At 47.1% G+C, this 17,653-nt stretch overlaps 1 protein-coding gene across 1 annotated transcript in view; it reads right to left on the minus strand.

The window, feature by feature from the left end:
- Positions 1-9,523, minus strand: part of ugt8 (UDP glycosyltransferase 8) — a 44,275-nt gene extending 34,752 nt beyond the window's left edge. Inside the window, exons 1-2 of the mRNA XM_056410227.1 lie at positions 9,340-9,523; positions 1,492-2,327 (exon numbers count right to left, since the gene is read on the minus strand). Of these exons, the coding sequence (XP_056266202.1) occupies positions 1,492-2,325 (834 nt within the window). The 5' untranslated portion in view covers positions 2,326-2,327; positions 9,340-9,523. The remainder of the gene's footprint in view (positions 1-1,491; positions 2,328-9,339) is intronic.
- Between the last annotated feature and the right edge of the window lie 8,130 nt (positions 9,524-17,653).

A 17,653-nucleotide genomic window follows, 5' to 3' on the forward strand; every position in this document is an offset into this window, starting at 1 on the left:
GTAGTGAGAGGAAGAGGAGGGGACCCAGGACGGAGCCTTGAGGACCCCATAGTGAGAGGAAGAGGAGGGGACCCAGGACGGAGCCTTGAGGAACCCCATAGTGAGAGGAAGAGGAGGGGACCCAGGACGGAGCCTTGAGGACCCCATAGTGAGAGGAAGAGGAGGGGACCCAGGACGGAGCCTTGAGGAACCCCATAGTGAGAGGAAGAGGAGGGACCCAGGGGAGCCTTGAGGACCCCATAGTGAGAGGAAGAGGAGGGACCCAGGACGGAGCCTTGAGGGACCCCATAGTGAGAGGAAGAGGAGGGGACCCAGGACGGAGCCCTGAGGGACCCCATAGTGAGAGGAAGAGGAGGGGACCCAGGACGGAGCCTTGAGGGACCCCAAAGTGAGAGGACAAGGATCAGACACAGATCCTCTCTACGTTACCCGGTAGTTGTGGTCGTTAAGGTAGGAAGAGAATAGAGCGAGTGCAGTGCCTGAGATCCCCAGGTCCTGAAGAGAAGAGATCAGGATCTGGTGGTTCACGGTGTCAAATGCTGCAGAAAGGTCTAGAAGGATAAGGACAGAGGAGAGAGAGGCTGCTCTAGCAGTGTGAAGCTGCTCTCTACCTCTCTACCCCTCTACCCCTCTACCTCTCTACCCCTCTACCTCTCTACCTCTCTACCTCTCTACCCCTCTACCTCTCTACCTCTCTACCCCTCTACCTCTCTACCCCTCTACCTCTCTACCTCTCTACCCCTCTACCTCTCTACCCCTCTACCTCTCTACCCCTCTACCCCTCTACCCCTCTACCCCTCTACCCCTCTACCTCTCTACCTCTCTACCCCTCTACCTCTCTACCCCTCTACCTCTCTACCCCTCTACCCCTCTACCTCTCTACCCCTCTACCTCTCTACCCCTCTACCTCTCTACCTCTTTAATAATTAATTCAAATGATTCAATAACTGCTGAATACAAATTGACGGATGTGCAGAATAAGAAAACAGAGAGAACGAGTTGTTCCTGTGGCTTTGATATTAAAAATATTAAATCCTCCAAGGAGTCACACAAGACCTGAAACCACTTCTTCTAGCCTCATGAACAGAGCCCGGGTCCCCCACTGATCCTCATGAACAAAGCCCGGGTCCCCCACTGATCCTCATGAACAGAGCCCGGGTCCCCCACTGATCCTCATGAACAGAGCCCGGGTCCCCCACTGAGCCCGGGTCCCCCACTGATCCTCATGAACAGAGCCCGGTTCCCCCAGTGATCCCGGGTCCCCCACTGATCCTCATGAACAGAGCCCGGTTCCCCCAGTGATCCCGGGTCCCCCACTGATCCTCTTGAACAGAGCCCGGTTCCCCCAGTGATCCCGGGTCCCCCACTGATCCTCATGAACAGAGCCCGGTTCCCCCACTGAGCCCAGGTCCCCCATTGACCCTCATGAACACAAACACACACACATACTCACCACCACGTGTCTCACGGTGTGTGTGCCCCGGTACTGACCTGTGGCAGTGGGTTGGAGGGCTGGGTCAGGATCCCCCCGATGTAGACCACGTGGGGCAGGGTGGGCCGGGGGAACTCCAGGGCCATGTCGGTGCACAGCATCCACAGCTGGCTGCCCTGCACCAGGTCGGCCATGGCGGCCTGCGGCGTCACGCCGTGCTTCTTCATGATGCGGTCGTACTTGGGCAGCGCGATGTAGCGGACCCCGAAGCGCTGGACCAGGTAGACCGCCGTGTTGGCGATCCTCTGGCCCAGAGACATGTGGTCCGTGAGCAGCGAGTTGAACTCGGGGACGTAGGACAGCGGCGCCGGGGCGCCGGTCTCCGCCGGGTACCACAGCCCGGTGCTGAACACGGCGTACTTCACGCCCAGGATGTGCGCGATCACGAAGCCGCACATCTCGTTGGGGTCCACCAGCAGGAGGTCGAACCGCGCCTCCTTGAGGCGGGTCATGACCTCCACGCTGCCCACCACGGCGTCGCAGTTCTGCGAGTAGTGGTCCAGGATGTCGAACAGCTCCAGGAACGTCAGGCGGCCCGAGAAGATGTTCTGGACCTTTTCCTGCAGGAAGCGGTCGGCCGAGCTGCTGTTGAAGAGCCCGGCGTAGCGCTGCAGCTGGTAGTGGGGGGAGGGGGGCGCGGCGCGGCCCTCCGACAGCAGCAGGTGGGTCTCGTGGCCCTCGCCGTGCAGAGCCGTGGCCAGCGTCTTGAAGATGTAGAGGTGGGACTCGAACATGATGGGTGGCACCATGATCACCTTAGCGGCCCATGATGCACTGGGGCTCCAGGGGAGGAGGCCGAGGAGGAGCAGCAGCGACGACGGGAGGAGAAGCATGGCTGGAAGGAGAGAGAGAAGAGAACACATGACCCTCTGGTGCCGACCCTCTGGTTCTGACCCTCTGGTTCTGACCCTCTGGTTCTGATCCTCCTGTTCTGACCCTCTGGTTCTGACCCTCTGGTTCTGATCCTCCTGTTCCGACCCTCTGGTTCTGATCCTCTGGTCCCGACCCTCTGGTTCTGACCCTCTGGTTCCGACCCTCCTGTTCCGACCCTCCTGTTCTGACCCTCTGGTTCTGACCCTCCTATTCTGACCCTCTGGTCCCGACCCTCTGGTTCTGACCCTCCTGTTCCGACCCTCCTGTTCTGACCCTCTGGTTCTGACCCTCCTGTTCTGACCCTCTGGTCCCGACCCTCTGGTTCTGACCCTCTTGTTCCGACCCTCCTGTTCTGATCCTCTGGTTCTGACCCTCCTGTTCCGACACTCCTGTTCTGATCCTCTGGTTCTGGCCCTCTGGTTCCGACCCTCTGGTCCCGACCCTCTGGTTCTGACCCTCCTGTTCTGATCCTCCTGTTCTGACCCTCTGGTTCTGACCCTCCTGTTCTGACCCTCCTGTTCTGACCCTCCTGTTCTGACCCTCTGGTCCCGACCCTCTGGTTCTGACCCTCCTGTTCTGACCCTCTGGTCCCGACCCTCTGGTTCTGACCCTCTGGTTCCGACCCTCCTATTCCGACCCTCCTGTTCTGACCCTCTGGTTCTGACCCTCCTGTTCTGACCCTCTGGTCCGACCCTCTGGTTCTGACCCTCCTGTTCCGACCCTCCTGTTCTGACCCTCTGGTTCTGACCCTCCTGTTCTGACCCTCTGGTCCCGACCCTCTGGTTCTGACCCTCTTGTTCCGACCCTCCTGTTCTGACCCTCTGGTTCTGACCCTCCTGTTCTGACCCTCTGGTCCCGACCCTCTGGTTCTGACCCTCTTGTTCCGACCCTCCTGTTCTGATCCTCTGGTTCTGACCCTCCTGTTCCGACCCTCCTGTTCTGATCCTCTGGTTCTGGCCCTCTGGTTCTGACCCTCCTGTTCTGACCCTCCTGTTCTGATCCTCTGGTCCCGACCCTCTGGTTCTGACCCTCCTGTTCCGACCCTCCTGTTCTGATCCTCTGGTCCCGACCCTCTGGTTCTGACCCTCCTGTTCTGACCCTCTGGTTCTGACCCTCCTGTTCCGACCCTCCTGTCCCGACCCTCCTGTTCTGACCCTCTGGTCCCGACCCTCTGGTTCTGACCCTCCTGTTCCGACCCTCCTGTTCTGACCCTCTGGTTCCGACCCTCCTGTTCTGACCCACTCCCACACTAACCCAAAGAGCCATTCCGAGGCCACGGTGCCGTACCCGGGCCCTTCAGGCCTCTCACTTCATCATTCGTCATCCACACTGCAGAACCTCCTCCTGGACTCGTCCATTATTCAGGACCAAAGAGTCCGTTTCACACCTGAAGAGACGAGACTTCAAACTCATAAAGTGGATTGTTCCTCTAAAACAGGTCCAATGAATCATTAACAACACAATCAGAACTTCTGTTGACTTAAAGTCCATCCCCTCGCAAATATTTCCCTTCAGGCCGTTAAGCGTCTCTTTAAACACACAACGGCTCCGAGTCTGATGAGCTGCACCTCATAAGACCAATATGACCATTGTCTTGGGTTTAAATAGTAAGAGGTTTAAATAGTAAGAGTTACACAGGCGGGGCGAGGTCTTGTTCTGGAGTCTGTCGGCTCTGTTTGAGTCGGCATGGATTTATTTCCACAGTCCAAAGAAAGAAAATAAGTAAACATTAAGGAATGCCATTTGGACATAGGCTCGTAATGAGGTGAGGATAGGCCAAAGGTTTTGGAAGTTGTGTGACTTCAAATATTAGGCCACACCCCTTAAATGTTCATTGGTCCATATCCTCTGAACGCAATAAGATATCAACAATCTGTCACAACTATTCGTTTTAATTGATCCAATAATGAACCTCAGGAGTTTTCGTATGAATCGGACAAAGCGTTTTGGAGAAAAGTGAAAAACATTTTTACAAAATTCAAAATGGCGGAATATCTAAGTAGGCGGAGCTTAGGGGTGACGTTGGCATTGCAGGCAGAACTCAACTCAATCCGTCATCGACGAAAAAACCCGCGGGTATGAACACTAGGGGGCGCTAGAGACATTGTTTTATGAACAAATACGAAAACTAAAAAATCATAAATCTCACAGCAGGAGAGTCGCGGGTTCAATTCCCGCTGTGGGCGGTCCTTCTGTGGGCGGCACGTTCTCCCCGTGGGTTCCCTCTGGTTCTCCGGATTCTCCCACGGTCCAATCACATGCAGGTTCAAGGTTAAATGACCTCTAAATGTCCCGTGAGATGACCTCTGACCTGTCCAGGTGACCTGGGGTCGGCTCCAGCGCCCGCGACCCTGAAGAGGGTCAGAGGTCAACGGAAAACATTTAAAGGGTTCAGTTCCCGCTTCTTGTTCTTCGTTCCGTTGGTTTATTTTAAGAAAAGTCACATTCATATAAAGTTATTAGCCAAGAGGCTCCTCCTCCTCCTCCTTCTCCTCCCCCTCCTCCTGCTCCTCCTCCTCCTCCTTCTCCTCCTCCTCCTTCTCCTTCTCCTCCTCCTCCTCCTCCTCCTCCTCCTTCTCCTCCTCCTCCTCCTCCTCCTCCTCCTCCTCCTCCTCCTCCTCCTCTCCTCCTCCTCCTCCTCCTCCTGCTCCTCCTCCTGCTCCTCCTCCTCCTCCTTCTCCTGCTCCTCCTCCTCCTCCTGCTCCTCCTCCTCCTCCTCCTCCCCCTTCTCCTCCTGCTCCTCCTGCTCCTCCTGCTCCTCCTCCTCCTCCTCTGTCGTCCAGAGAGGCAAACAAGCCTAAAAACACAAGATTACGCCATGTTTATACATTATTTTTGGTGTTCAGAGGGTGAACTGACGAGAGTCTTCTTCCCGGGGGGGAGCAGTCTTCTTCCCGAGGGGGAGGAGTCTTCTTCCCGGGGGGAGGAGTCCAGAGACGCGATCGAGGCTGCAGGAGTTTGAACTTTTTAATCTGTTTTAAGAAATCTTCTGTATAATTGTGACTGCCGGGTTAATGACTCGTCGTGTTCGTGTGAAACATGAAGAGACGTCTCCACGCTCGCGGCTGTGGAGACGTCTCTTCATGAGACGAGTGGTTCTGTGTGTTTTACTCGTCACTGTGTCTGGATTTCTTGATATTTTAATGTTCTGGACTCTCTGGGCCTTGAGTCTGAAACAGTCGTGATGAAACGACGTGATGACGACATCGTGTCTTCACCTCAGCCGGACGAGGACGAGAGGCGTCCGGCGTTCATCGCGCCGTCCGGGGGATTCGGTTACGCGCACTGCTCGGTCCAGACTGTTGACGGTAACCATAGCAACCGGCCGCCGTCTACCCGCGATGCGTCGTTACTTAAATTACAATTAGCGGCGGCGGTGTCCGGTTACGTTGCCCACGGGGGGAGGGGGGGAGGGGGGAGTAATCCGGATTAAAGAAGTGAAGGTAAATCACCAGGTGAGGACGACGTGGAGAAGAATCAGATAAAAAAAGGTTTAATCCGTAAATAAAGATATTTAAAGGTTTGAGAGGAATTTACTTGAGTCTGTTTATTCAAATTCATTCAAAGTGCTCTGCTGAATATATTATTCATACCTCTTACCAATTTAACCAGTCTGCTCCCCTTCTTTGCAAAACATAGATTTAGTATTTATAGTGAGTCATATTGTGATAAGATTATCCGAATTATCAATTTTTACTTATTGCAATTATTCTTACTGAAACAATATAGGTTTTTTCTAACCATATGTAGAATTATTTTCAATGTAATGTATAATAACATGTAATTGCAATGAACATCAATTTTAATATTTCATATATATATATATATTAAAAAATATATAATTATATATAGTATATATATACTATATTAAAATATATATATATATATGTATAAATATATATATACAAATAAATATATATATATATTAATATATATACTGTATATCTAAATATATACATATATAAATATATATAAATACTATATATATACATATATATACTATATATATATAAATATACAATATATATAAATACATACTATATATATTTATATATATAAATACATATATATATAAATATATATAGATATATACTTAACTCAAGTTTACTGTGCAAAACAACTACAACTTAGGCCTCAATATTATATATATATATATATATATTTAGTAATAATTGGAAACCATACCTCTGCTCACATCTCAGATTATTGGCCTCATATTGAGCTTTACGTCGTTATTGAAACCAGGTGCAGCCCTCAGCTCACCTCCGGAAGGGCCTGATGATCTCTCTCTATGACATCATCCAGACCAACATGTTCCGCCTCCACCGGTGGGTTCATTAGCGCAGCGCCCCCTGTGGACAGGCGTGTCCTCGAGGAGTGAAGTCAGCCTTACTAACTGATGTGTCTGCTGCACAGTGATCCACAGGGGGCCATCAGCACCCACACCGTCACCACATGGGGCCATCAGCACCCACACCGTCACTAAAGGTTTACACTATTTCAAAAACAATGACGTAACAACCCTGGAGGTCAGATGTGAGAGCGACCAGAAGCTGTAGAGGTTCATTATTAATAATAATAATAATGATAATAACCTTCAATCTTATATAGCGCTTCTCTAAGTACCTGAAGTTGCTTTACAGAGTCCAGAGTCCAGTAGTCACACACACACACACACACACACACACACAGTCATCCCGGTGGAGGTGAGCAACTGACGGAAGGCAGCCAATCAGCGCCTCCGGCCCCTCCCCCACCACCAACACTCATTCACATCCATACGATGCGATAAATGAAGTGTGAAACATCCACTCTGAGAATAACAACATGAAGTCGCCCGGAGCTCAAAGTCCACGAGGGGTTAAAGGTCATCATGTGATATCTGTGAAAAGAACCACTTTACATATCTAACATGAGAGGCGGAGCCCCGAGGAGATAAGTGAAGGTCACGACCTTTAGAACAGGAAGAACTGAGGGACATGAGGACTTTATGATGAGGTGCATTATAACTGTTCATAATGAGGTGCATTATAACTGTTTATAATAAGTTGCATTATAACTGTTTATAATAAGTTGCATTATAACTGTTTATAATAAGTTGCATTATGACTGTTTATAATCAGGTGCATTATAACTGTTTATGATGATAACATCGTTGTTATATCTTTAATCGTTCTACGTGACGTAAAGGGAACATTCATGAGGTTTACTCCTCAGACGTATGAACAATGTTAATACACAAACTGCTTCAGGGAATCAGGAACACAGTCAGTCAGTTAGTCAGTCAGACAGTCAGTCAGACAGTCAGTTAGTCAGACAGACAGTCAGACAGTCAGTTAGTCAGTTAGTCAGTTAGTCAGTCAGACAGACAGACAGTCAGACAGTCAGTTAGTCAGACAGACAGTCAGACAGTCAGTTAGTCAGTCAGACAGTCAGTCAGACAGTCAGTCAGTCAGTCAGTCAGACAGTCAGTCAGTCAGACAGTCAGAAAGTAAGTCAGTCAGACAGACAGTCAGTCAGTCAGACAGACAGACAGTCAGTTAGTCAGTCAGACAGTCAGACAGTCAGTCAGTCAGTCAGTCAGTCAGACAGTCAGTTAGTCAGTTAGTCAGTCAGACAGACAGACAGTCAGACAGTCAGTTAGTCAGACAGACAGTCAGACAGTCAGTTAGTCAGTCAGACAGTCAGTCAGTCAGTCAGACAGTCAGACAGTCAGTCAGTCAGTCAGACAGTCAGACAGTCAGTTAGTCAGACAGACAGTCAGTCAGACAGTCAGTTAGTCAGTCAGACAGTCAGTCAGTCAGTCAGATAGTCAGACAGACAGTCAGTCAGACAGTCAGTTAGTCAGTCAGACAGTCAGTCAGTCAGACAGTCAGTCAGTCAGACAGTCAGTCAGTCAGTCAGTCAGACAGTCAGTCAGTCAGACAGTCAGTCAGTCAGACAGTCAGACAGTCAGACCCCCCCCCCCCCGTGTCGTTTCTCTGAACTCTCTCTTTGATCATCTCATATTACAGAAGCCACAAAGGAACAACGAACCGGTCGAGCCGGCCTTAATGAGCCCGACAGACACGCCGCGGCATCGCCATGACGATCCCACAGGAGCAGAGAACTGGCCCCGGGCCCCTGAGGGCCCCAGAGGGCCCCGGAGCCGCTGCCCCACAGGCCTCCACCTCCCGACAGGTGTAGCTCCATCACGAGGAGCTGATCACAAAGATAGACTCTGGAGAGAAGTCAGAGCGGCTCGGCAGCTGGAGGAGGCTGTGTGTACACACACACACACACACACACACAGCCTGGAACACACACACACACAGCCTGGAACACACACACACACACACACAGCCTGGAACACACACACACACACACACACACACAGCCTGGAACACACACACACACACACACAGCCTGGAACACACACACACACACAGCCTGGAACACACACACACACACACACACAGCCTGGAACACACACACACACAGCCTGGAACACACACACACACACAGCCTGGAACACACACACACACAGCCTGGAACACACACACACAGCCTGGAACACACACACACACAGCCTGGAACACACACACACACACAGCCTGGAACACACACACTCACACAGCTTGGAACACACACACACAGCCTGGAGTATACACAAATAACTCACTTTACATAGTGTATTTATGTTTATTGTGTATTTATGTTTATTGTGTATTTATGTTTATTGTCATTAATTATGCGGACACATCAAAGTGTGACTTTAAGAGCTTTACATATATATAATTGCGATGATTGCTGAAGTCCCGCATAGTGAGCGATGACGTCATGGCAATAAGGAGCTCGGGGACGCCTCGGGAGGAGAACTCAAACAACACAACAACAACAACAACAACACAACAACAACAGGCTGGAGTCGTCCGCTGCTCAGGTGAGACACAGCGTCGTCTCCAGGTGAGCCACGCGCACCTGTTCCACCGTACCTGGAGCAGAGAGACGGCTCCGGGGCTCCGTTGGCTCCGGGGCTCCGTTGGCTCCGTTGGCTCCGTTGGCTCCGGGGCTCCGTTGGCTCCGGGGTCCGGGGTCCGGGGTCCGGGGTCCGGGTCTGCAGGGGTCAGAGTGTCCCTGGAGGTGGAGCACGCAGAGGAGCCGGCGGAGTAAAATGGACTCTCGGACATCAACGACGCGCAGAAGGAACACCATGAGGGGGCGGGGCTAGAGGGGGCGGGGCTAGAGGTGATGGCGAGGAGGAGGAGGGGCGCTGTGATTGGCTGAGGAGGGAACATCCCGGGCGGAGTCGCAAGTGAGCCGTGTTGTTATGCCAACAGGTGAGAGGGGGGGGGGGGGGGGGCAATATCTGGACGCCTTCTCTGACGTCATGGGAGGATCGATGGGTTCAGATATTGATGTCTTGATGAGCTGAAGGGAGAGACGTGTTGCTCCATCTGGATTATGCAGAATATCTTCTCTTTGTAGTCGATCGATAACATTATTGATCAATGTCAGAATTCTTGGATCAGGTCAAATACTTTGTAACTGACCATCGTATAAATAGTTAATAACTGATATAAAATGCTTTATAGATCAGTTATAAACTAAGAGAAGAAGGAGGAGTTTGGGTTGCCAGGTTGGGAATAATCCTTTAATGATTCCGTTGTTTATAATCAATATGAATGATGTGGATCCATCGAGTTCACGTCTCCCCTCTGGAGGCGGTCCGCAAGAACCAAGACCTCATGACAGCCGGGCTCATAGACAAGGCCCAGGACCCCCAGAGCCCAGAGCCCAGGACCCCCAGAGCCCAGGACCCCCAAACTGACTCGCTCATCCCTTGAAACACACTTGCCACATCCAACTATATAAATACTTGATATGAAAATAGTTATCTGATGTGTTTATTGTGTTTATTGATGTAATGGGTTGATGGTTCTATTCTCTGTGTTTATTGTGTTTATTGATGTAATGGGTTGATGGTTCTATTCTCTGTGTTTATTGTGTTTATTGATGTAATGGGTTGATTGGCCCTTGATCCTCACAGAGTTTTCATGTTGCTTTCATATCATCAAACAGATCGATAACGTCCACAACCTGGCAACCCCAAAGTTATTATTAAAGTTATAAAGAAGAAGCAAATGATTCACCATGAACTATAACAATAACAACAACAATAACAATAACAATAACTCCATAACACGATAAAACTATAAAACCTCAAAGAGGAGAAGAGATCAACTTCATGTGACAGAGACTTAAAATATGATGTGTTAGTGCATAACTCTGTGTGTGTGTGTGTGTGATAGGTGTTGTGTTATAGAAGAAGCAATGATTCATGAACTATAACAATAACAACAACAATAACAATAACAATAACTCCATAACACGATAAAACTATAAAACCTCAAAGAGGAGAAGAGATCAACTTCATGTGACAGTGACTTAAATATGACAAGCATGACAACCTGTGTGTGTGTGTGTGTGTGATTGCACAACCCCGTGTGTGTGTGTGTGTGTGTGTGTGTGAGGTGTGAGTGTAGTGTGTGTGTGGAGTGTGTGTGATGAGGTGTGTGTGTGTGTGTGAGTGGTTGTATTGTGTGTGTGAGTTATTGTGTGTGTGTGAGTGTGTGAGTGTGTGTGAGTGTGTGTGTGATTCTGTGTGTGTGAGTGTGAGTGTTTATTGTGTGTAATGGAGTGTGATGTGTGTGTATGTGTGTGTGTGTAGTGTGTTTGTGTGAGGTGAGTGGGTGTGTGTGAGGTGTGTGTATGGTGTTTATTGTGTGATGTGTGTGAGTGTGTGTGTGTGTGTGTGAGGAGTGTGTGTGTGTGTGGGTGTGTGTGTGTGTGTGTGTGAGGTGTATGTGTGTGTGTGTGTGTGTGTATGTGTGTGTGTGTGTGAGTGTGTGTGTGAGTGTGTGTGTGTCTCCTCTCCAGCCTCCCCTCATTTGGGTTTCACCGACAAGATGGAACAACTGGTGAATGCTGGCCTCAAACTGACCCCCCGATCCTTCCCCCATTCCATCCTAGCCAGCCCTCGGCTATCACCCCCAATACCCCCCCGATCACCCTCATCCATCCTAGCCAGACCACCCCTAAAACCCCCACCCCGATCGACTCTACCTCCCCCACAACCTGTGAAGAGACTTACACCCCAGCCCCCCATCCTGGTGTCAGGATTACCGAAAAAACTATCAGCACTTAAGATATACTGAAACTACAGCAAACCTAATAGCTGTTCCCAACAGTCTATTATTTCTCTACTGCCTGTCACTAAAACCATAAAAGCTGCATTACTTAATGTAAGATCGCTATCGAATAAGTCTTTTCTAATCAATGACCTGATTACTGGGTTATGAATTAGATTTCATGTTCCTTATTGAGACCTGGCTTGATATGAATAACAGAGCGTGTTCTTACTGAATCAACCCCCAAATTTTACTTCATTGATGCCCCAGTAGAAAAGAAGGGGAGGAGTTGCTGTTATATTTTCAGATGTGTTTCAATGTAGGCAGATATCATTTGGGGACTTTTCATTTGAGTATCTTGCTGCTGTTCTGAAATGTTCTCTGTGTTTTACTACTGATTATTTACAGACCCCCAAAACATTCTGGAAGTTTCTTTGATGAATTTGCTGAACTACTGTCCATAGTATCCATGGAATATGACTGTCTGTCTATATCAGGAGATTTTAACATTCATATGGATAACCCCAATGACAACAATACCAAAGAACTTAATAACTTACTTGACACCTTTGGACTGTATCAACATGTCTCCGGCCCACCCACAATCGGGGCACACTTAGATTTATTTATCACAAAGGGTTGTAAGTCATCATTTCTTACCGCTATTGATGTTGCTTTGTCCGATCATCTTTGTATCTTCTTTGAAATGTCCATTATTCCTGACATTCATAGTAGATCGGAAATTGTTAAAAACGATATATCAATGAGAATACTATGACTGTTCATGGAAACTATCTCTGTCACCAGCTTTCACCTCAACCTCTGTTAATGGTTTTCAGATAATTTCAATGCTAAGATTGTGAATGTTATAGATACCATTGCACCTGCTAAGGTTAAATTAATTTCTGTAAGCAAAAGCACCGTGGAGAAATGCTGCATCTGTAAAATACAGAAAAAGAGTGCCGGAAAGCTGAGCGAAAATGGCGAAAACTAAACTCAGATTCACCATGACATCTTAAAAGAGAGACTTAATCTTTACAATCTAGAACTGAGAAGTGCTAGACAATCCTTTTCTCTGACATCATTAACAAAAACACTAATAATGCACGACTTTATTTGCCACTGTTGATAGGCTGACTAAACCCCGCACTAATAGCCCTGAACTCCTATCCACTGATAAATGCAATGAGTTCGCTTTTTAGGATAAAATTCTAAACATCAGACAAGCCATAATATTTCTATGTTAAACAAAAAATGATATCACCACCACAGTCACACAAAAGTAGTTTAATAAACATGACACAGTTTAACGAATTGACTACAAAACTCTGGAGGAAACTGTGCAACTTCTTAAGCTATCTACCTGTTGTCTTGATCCTTTGCCCACAAGCTTTTTAAAAGGTTTTACCTGCTTAGCAACAGACTTACTGCAAATAGTTAACAGTTTCTCCAATCTAGCATTTTTCCAAAGGCTTTGAAAACAGCAGTTATTAAGCCTCTACTAAAGAAATGTAACCTAGACGCTACTGTACTTAGCAACTACAGACCTATATCAAATCTACCTTTATAAGTAAAATAATAGAAAAGGTCGCTCATCAGCAACTTAGCAACTTTTAACCTCAAATGGTATCTTAGACAAATACCAATCAGGATTTCGACCCCATCACAGCACTGAAACTGCTCTCACTAAGGTTCTAAAATGATATTCGCATAAACACTGATTCTGGCAAAATTTCATCCTAGTGTTATTGGATCTTAGCGCTGCATTTGATACTGTCGACCATTCAATACTTCTAGACAGACTAAAAACTGGGTTGGACTCTCTGGTACGGTCCTAGACTGGTTCAAGTCCTACCTACAAGACAGGGACTATTTTGTCTCCATTGGCAACTATGTATCTGAGCGGACTAACATGACGTGTGGAGTTCCACAAGGTTCAATCTTTGGGCCTCTTCATTCAACCTCTACATGCTCCCCTTAGGCAGAATTATAAAATAACAAAATCGCTACCATAATTATGGACGACACTCAACTATACATAGCTCTCACCAAGTGACTATGCTTCCATAGACTTACTGCCAGTGCACAGACCAAATCAATGATTGGATGTGCCAAAATTTCCTCCAACCAAATGAAAATAAAACCGAGATAATTGTGTTTGGTGCTAAAGAAGAAAGGCTGAAAGTTTGTGCTCATCTGACTTTTCTTTAAAGTCGAAAATCAAGTTAAAATTTAGGTGTTATAATTGATTCGGATCTGAATTTTAATACCCACATCAAATCAATAACAAAATCAGCCTATTACCATCTAAAATATAGCAAGAATTAGAGGATTTATGTCCAAACAAGATTTAGAAAAACAATTCACGCCTTCATCTCCAGTAGGTTAGACTATTGTAATAGTCTTTCAGGTCTCCCAAAAAGCACTTCACAGCTACAACTTATTCAGAATGCCGGCCAGAGTCCTAACAAAGACTAAGAAAGTTGAACACATTACACCCATTCTCAGGTCTCTGCATTGGCTACCAGTACGCCAGAGAATCGACTTCAAAATACTGCTGCTCGTTTATAAATCTCTAAATGGTGTGGTAGGTCCAAAATATATCTCTGACTTGCTTCCACCTTATGAACCCTCTAGGCCTCTTAGGTCATCTGGGGCAGTCTCTAACTGTTCCCAGGGTTAAAACAAAACATGGTGAAGCAGCATTCAGTTATTATGCACACACAGTTGGAACAAACTTCCGAAGAGCTTAGATCTGCACCAACTCTTACTACTTTCAAAACAGGCTAAAAATCGTTTATGTTCTCCATTGCCTTAAATTGAATCTTGTATTAATCCTGAAATAATAAGACAACGACAGAAGGAATGATTCTTTGCACTTAGATTTTTATCTCTTTATTTTTTCTTTATTAATCTTCTTTTATGCTTTTATGCCTTTTTAAATTGTTACTTTGATGCACTTTGTATTCCTTTTTTTTTTTATTTCTTATTCTTGATCTATTTTTTGTAAAGCACTTTGAATTGCATTCATGTATGAAATGTGCTATATAAATAAACTTGCCTTGCCTTGCCTTGTGTGTGTGTGTGTGAGTGTGTGTGTGTGTGTGAGTGTGTGAGTGTGTGTGTGTGTGTGTGTCTGTGTGTCGTTTCCCTGCAGGGGGACCCGGCTGTGGGTTGGAACCTGAAGCAGAGAGAGGACCTCATCCGGCAGAAAGAGGGCGGAGCCAGACTGAAGGGCGTAGCTCCTCTTCAACCGACACACACACACACAGGATGCACTGAGTACCTATCTCCTCTTTTTTTCTCTCCTTAAGGATGAATTTTCATCTCTCAATCACACGTTACTAACTCTGCTTTCTCCCGGGAAGTCCTTTTGACTTTACGTCTCATGGGGTCATCGGACCCTATGAGACGGCATAGATCCTATCTGCCTGATGGATCGTCTGGGTCGTGGAATTCCTGCTCATGACTACGCCACTGTCCTGTTGAGACTCGCCACTCCTCCTCCCCACCGCCATCGGCCTGATGGATCGTGTGGAGGTCTCCATCGTGGAATATGCCTACTATGAACTATTCATACACTCTGTCATATTCATTGAATGTTTTAACTCTAAATCTGTCCTGGTCACATGACATCTATTGTTCTGTCCATCCTGGAGAGGATCCTCCTGTTGCTCTCCTGCAGGTTTCTTCCTTTTTTCCCTGAAGGTTATTTGGGAGTTTTTCCTGGTCCGATGTGAGGTTTTGGGGCAGGGATGTCTATGTGTACAGATTGTAAAGCACTCCGAGACAAATTTGTAATTTGTGAAATTGGGCTATACAAATAAACTGAACTGAATTGAATTGAATTTACCATGTGTGTGTTTACCGTGTGTGTGTTGTAAACACACTCACGGTGAACACCGGAATGCAGTCGGGTCGCTTTGGTCATCGGCCGGAGAACAAAACCACGAAGGAGTTTAGGACAAGAGAATGTTTGTGGTCCACATAGAGGCCCTGTTGTTTATCATGACACACTCACACACACAGACACACACAGACACACACACAGACACAGACACAGACACACACACACACACTCACACTCACACACACACACACACAGTCTCTTGTGTGTCTGTGTGTATATCATAAAGACATGCACCGCAGCCTCACCCCGGTTCGTATGGATGTGAATGAATGTTGGTGGTGGGGGAGGGGCCGGAGGCGCTGATTGGCTGCCTCGCTTCCGTCAGTCTGCCCCAGGGCAGCTGTGGCTACTGATGTAGCTTACCTCCACAGGGATGGTGTGTGTGTGACTACTGGACTCTGTACTCTGTAAAGCGACTTCGGGTGTCTAGAGAAGCGCTATATAAAATAAATGATTATTATTATTATTATTATTGTGTGTGTCCTCTCTCCACACGCTGCTCTCCTATTGGCTGCTCTCTGCTCGACTGTTCTATTTATATGTGTTTCTCTCTCTCCCCCCCTCTTCTTTTATTCCCTCGCCCCCCCCCCCCCCCCTTCCTTTCTCCCTGTGGCCAGATATCAGGTGTGTTACCTGAGCTCTCTATCAATAGTTAATCACCCTGGGACACCCAATCGACAAAGAGGGGTGTGTGAGTGTGTGTGTGTGTGTGTGTGTGCGTGTCTATAAAACGAACATTTGGGGGCGGCTGTAGCTCAGTGGGGTAAGAGGGCCGTCCTGCAACCCCAAGGTTGTCGGTTCGATCCCGGCTCTCCCCATTAGTTGCAAGTCAGTGTCCTTGAGCAAGGCACTGAACCCCAGTTGCTTCCCGGGCGCATCACCGCAGCCCACTGCTCCTTAATAACTAAGGAGGGGTTAAATGCAGAGAACTAATTTCCCCTTGGGGATTAATAAAGTATTTATCTATCTATCTATCTAACATGCAAAGCCAATGCTCTGATGTCTTCATTCATCATAAACCTGCTGAATGAATACAAAGTGTGTTTTTGTCTATAACTGAATTAAACTGTATATTACACAACAACAACAACAACAATTAGATAAAGGATCAATACTTGGAGAGTATGAGGATTCATAGCTTTGAAGGATGTCCTGCATGTTGAGTTGTAGACTCTGCTCCTGTTCCGCTGCTCCCTCTAGTGGACACTCAGCGGTACTATACGAATCAGCTCGAGTAACATTTACTCTGTTTTGTTGGATTTTTTTGAGTTCAGCCGGGAGATCAGTTTAAATGAAAACACATAAAAATGTTACATACAAATGAACGTAGATTATGTCACTCATTGAAGCTCTGAGATTATTTAAAGAAGTTTTTTAAATAATTTCCCCCCCCAACACATTGTTTACATATTTACCATAAAATACAAATATGTATAACACAACAACAAAAGGGTGAAATAAAAATGTTTGAAAGCTCAGTTGCCAGTTTAGATACAATCAGGTCGAAATAATGCTCGACAACACCAGTTCTGAAATATAAATGTTAAACACCTAACCCTCACCCTAACCGTAACCCCTTAACACTAACCTTAACCCTAACCCCCTATATTATTATTTTGAACGAGATGAAACTTTTTTTTGTTACTCGGTTTTTTGGGGTTTTACTTTTTTATACAGGTGAAACTTCTGATTTTTAAACTTAATTAAAACTTTTTAAAAACTTTTTTTAACCAGATGAAACTTAATTTTTTTGTAATACTTTATTCAACCAAGTGAAACCTTTTTTTACTTTTTTAACCAGGTGAAATATATATATATTTGTAACTAGATGACTTTATTTTATTTCTCATCGGGTCCGGTCCTCATCGGGTTTGGTCCTCATCGCGTCCGGTCCTCATCGTGTCCGGTCCTCATCGCGTCCGGTCCTCATCGGGTTTGGTCCTCATCGTGTCCGGTCCTCATCGGGTCCGGTCCTCATCGGGTTTGGTCCTCATCGTGTCCGGTCCTCATCGGGTTTGGTCCTCATCGTGTCCGGTCCTCATCGGGTTTGGTCCTCATCGTGTCCGGTCCTCATCGGGTCCGGTCCTCAGGTCGGTCCTCATTTTGTCTCGCCGTGTCGGTCCTCATATCGTGTCCGGTCCTCGCCGGGTTTGGTTCCTGTCCGGTCCTCATCGTGTCCGGTCCTCATCGGGTTTTGTCCTCATCGTG

Source organism: Pseudoliparis swirei, chromosome 24 (assembly GCF_029220125.1).
Source record: "Pseudoliparis swirei isolate HS2019 ecotype Mariana Trench chromosome 24, NWPU_hadal_v1, whole genome shotgun sequence".
Lineage (NCBI taxonomy): Eukaryota > Metazoa > Chordata > Actinopteri > Perciformes > Liparidae > Pseudoliparis > Pseudoliparis swirei.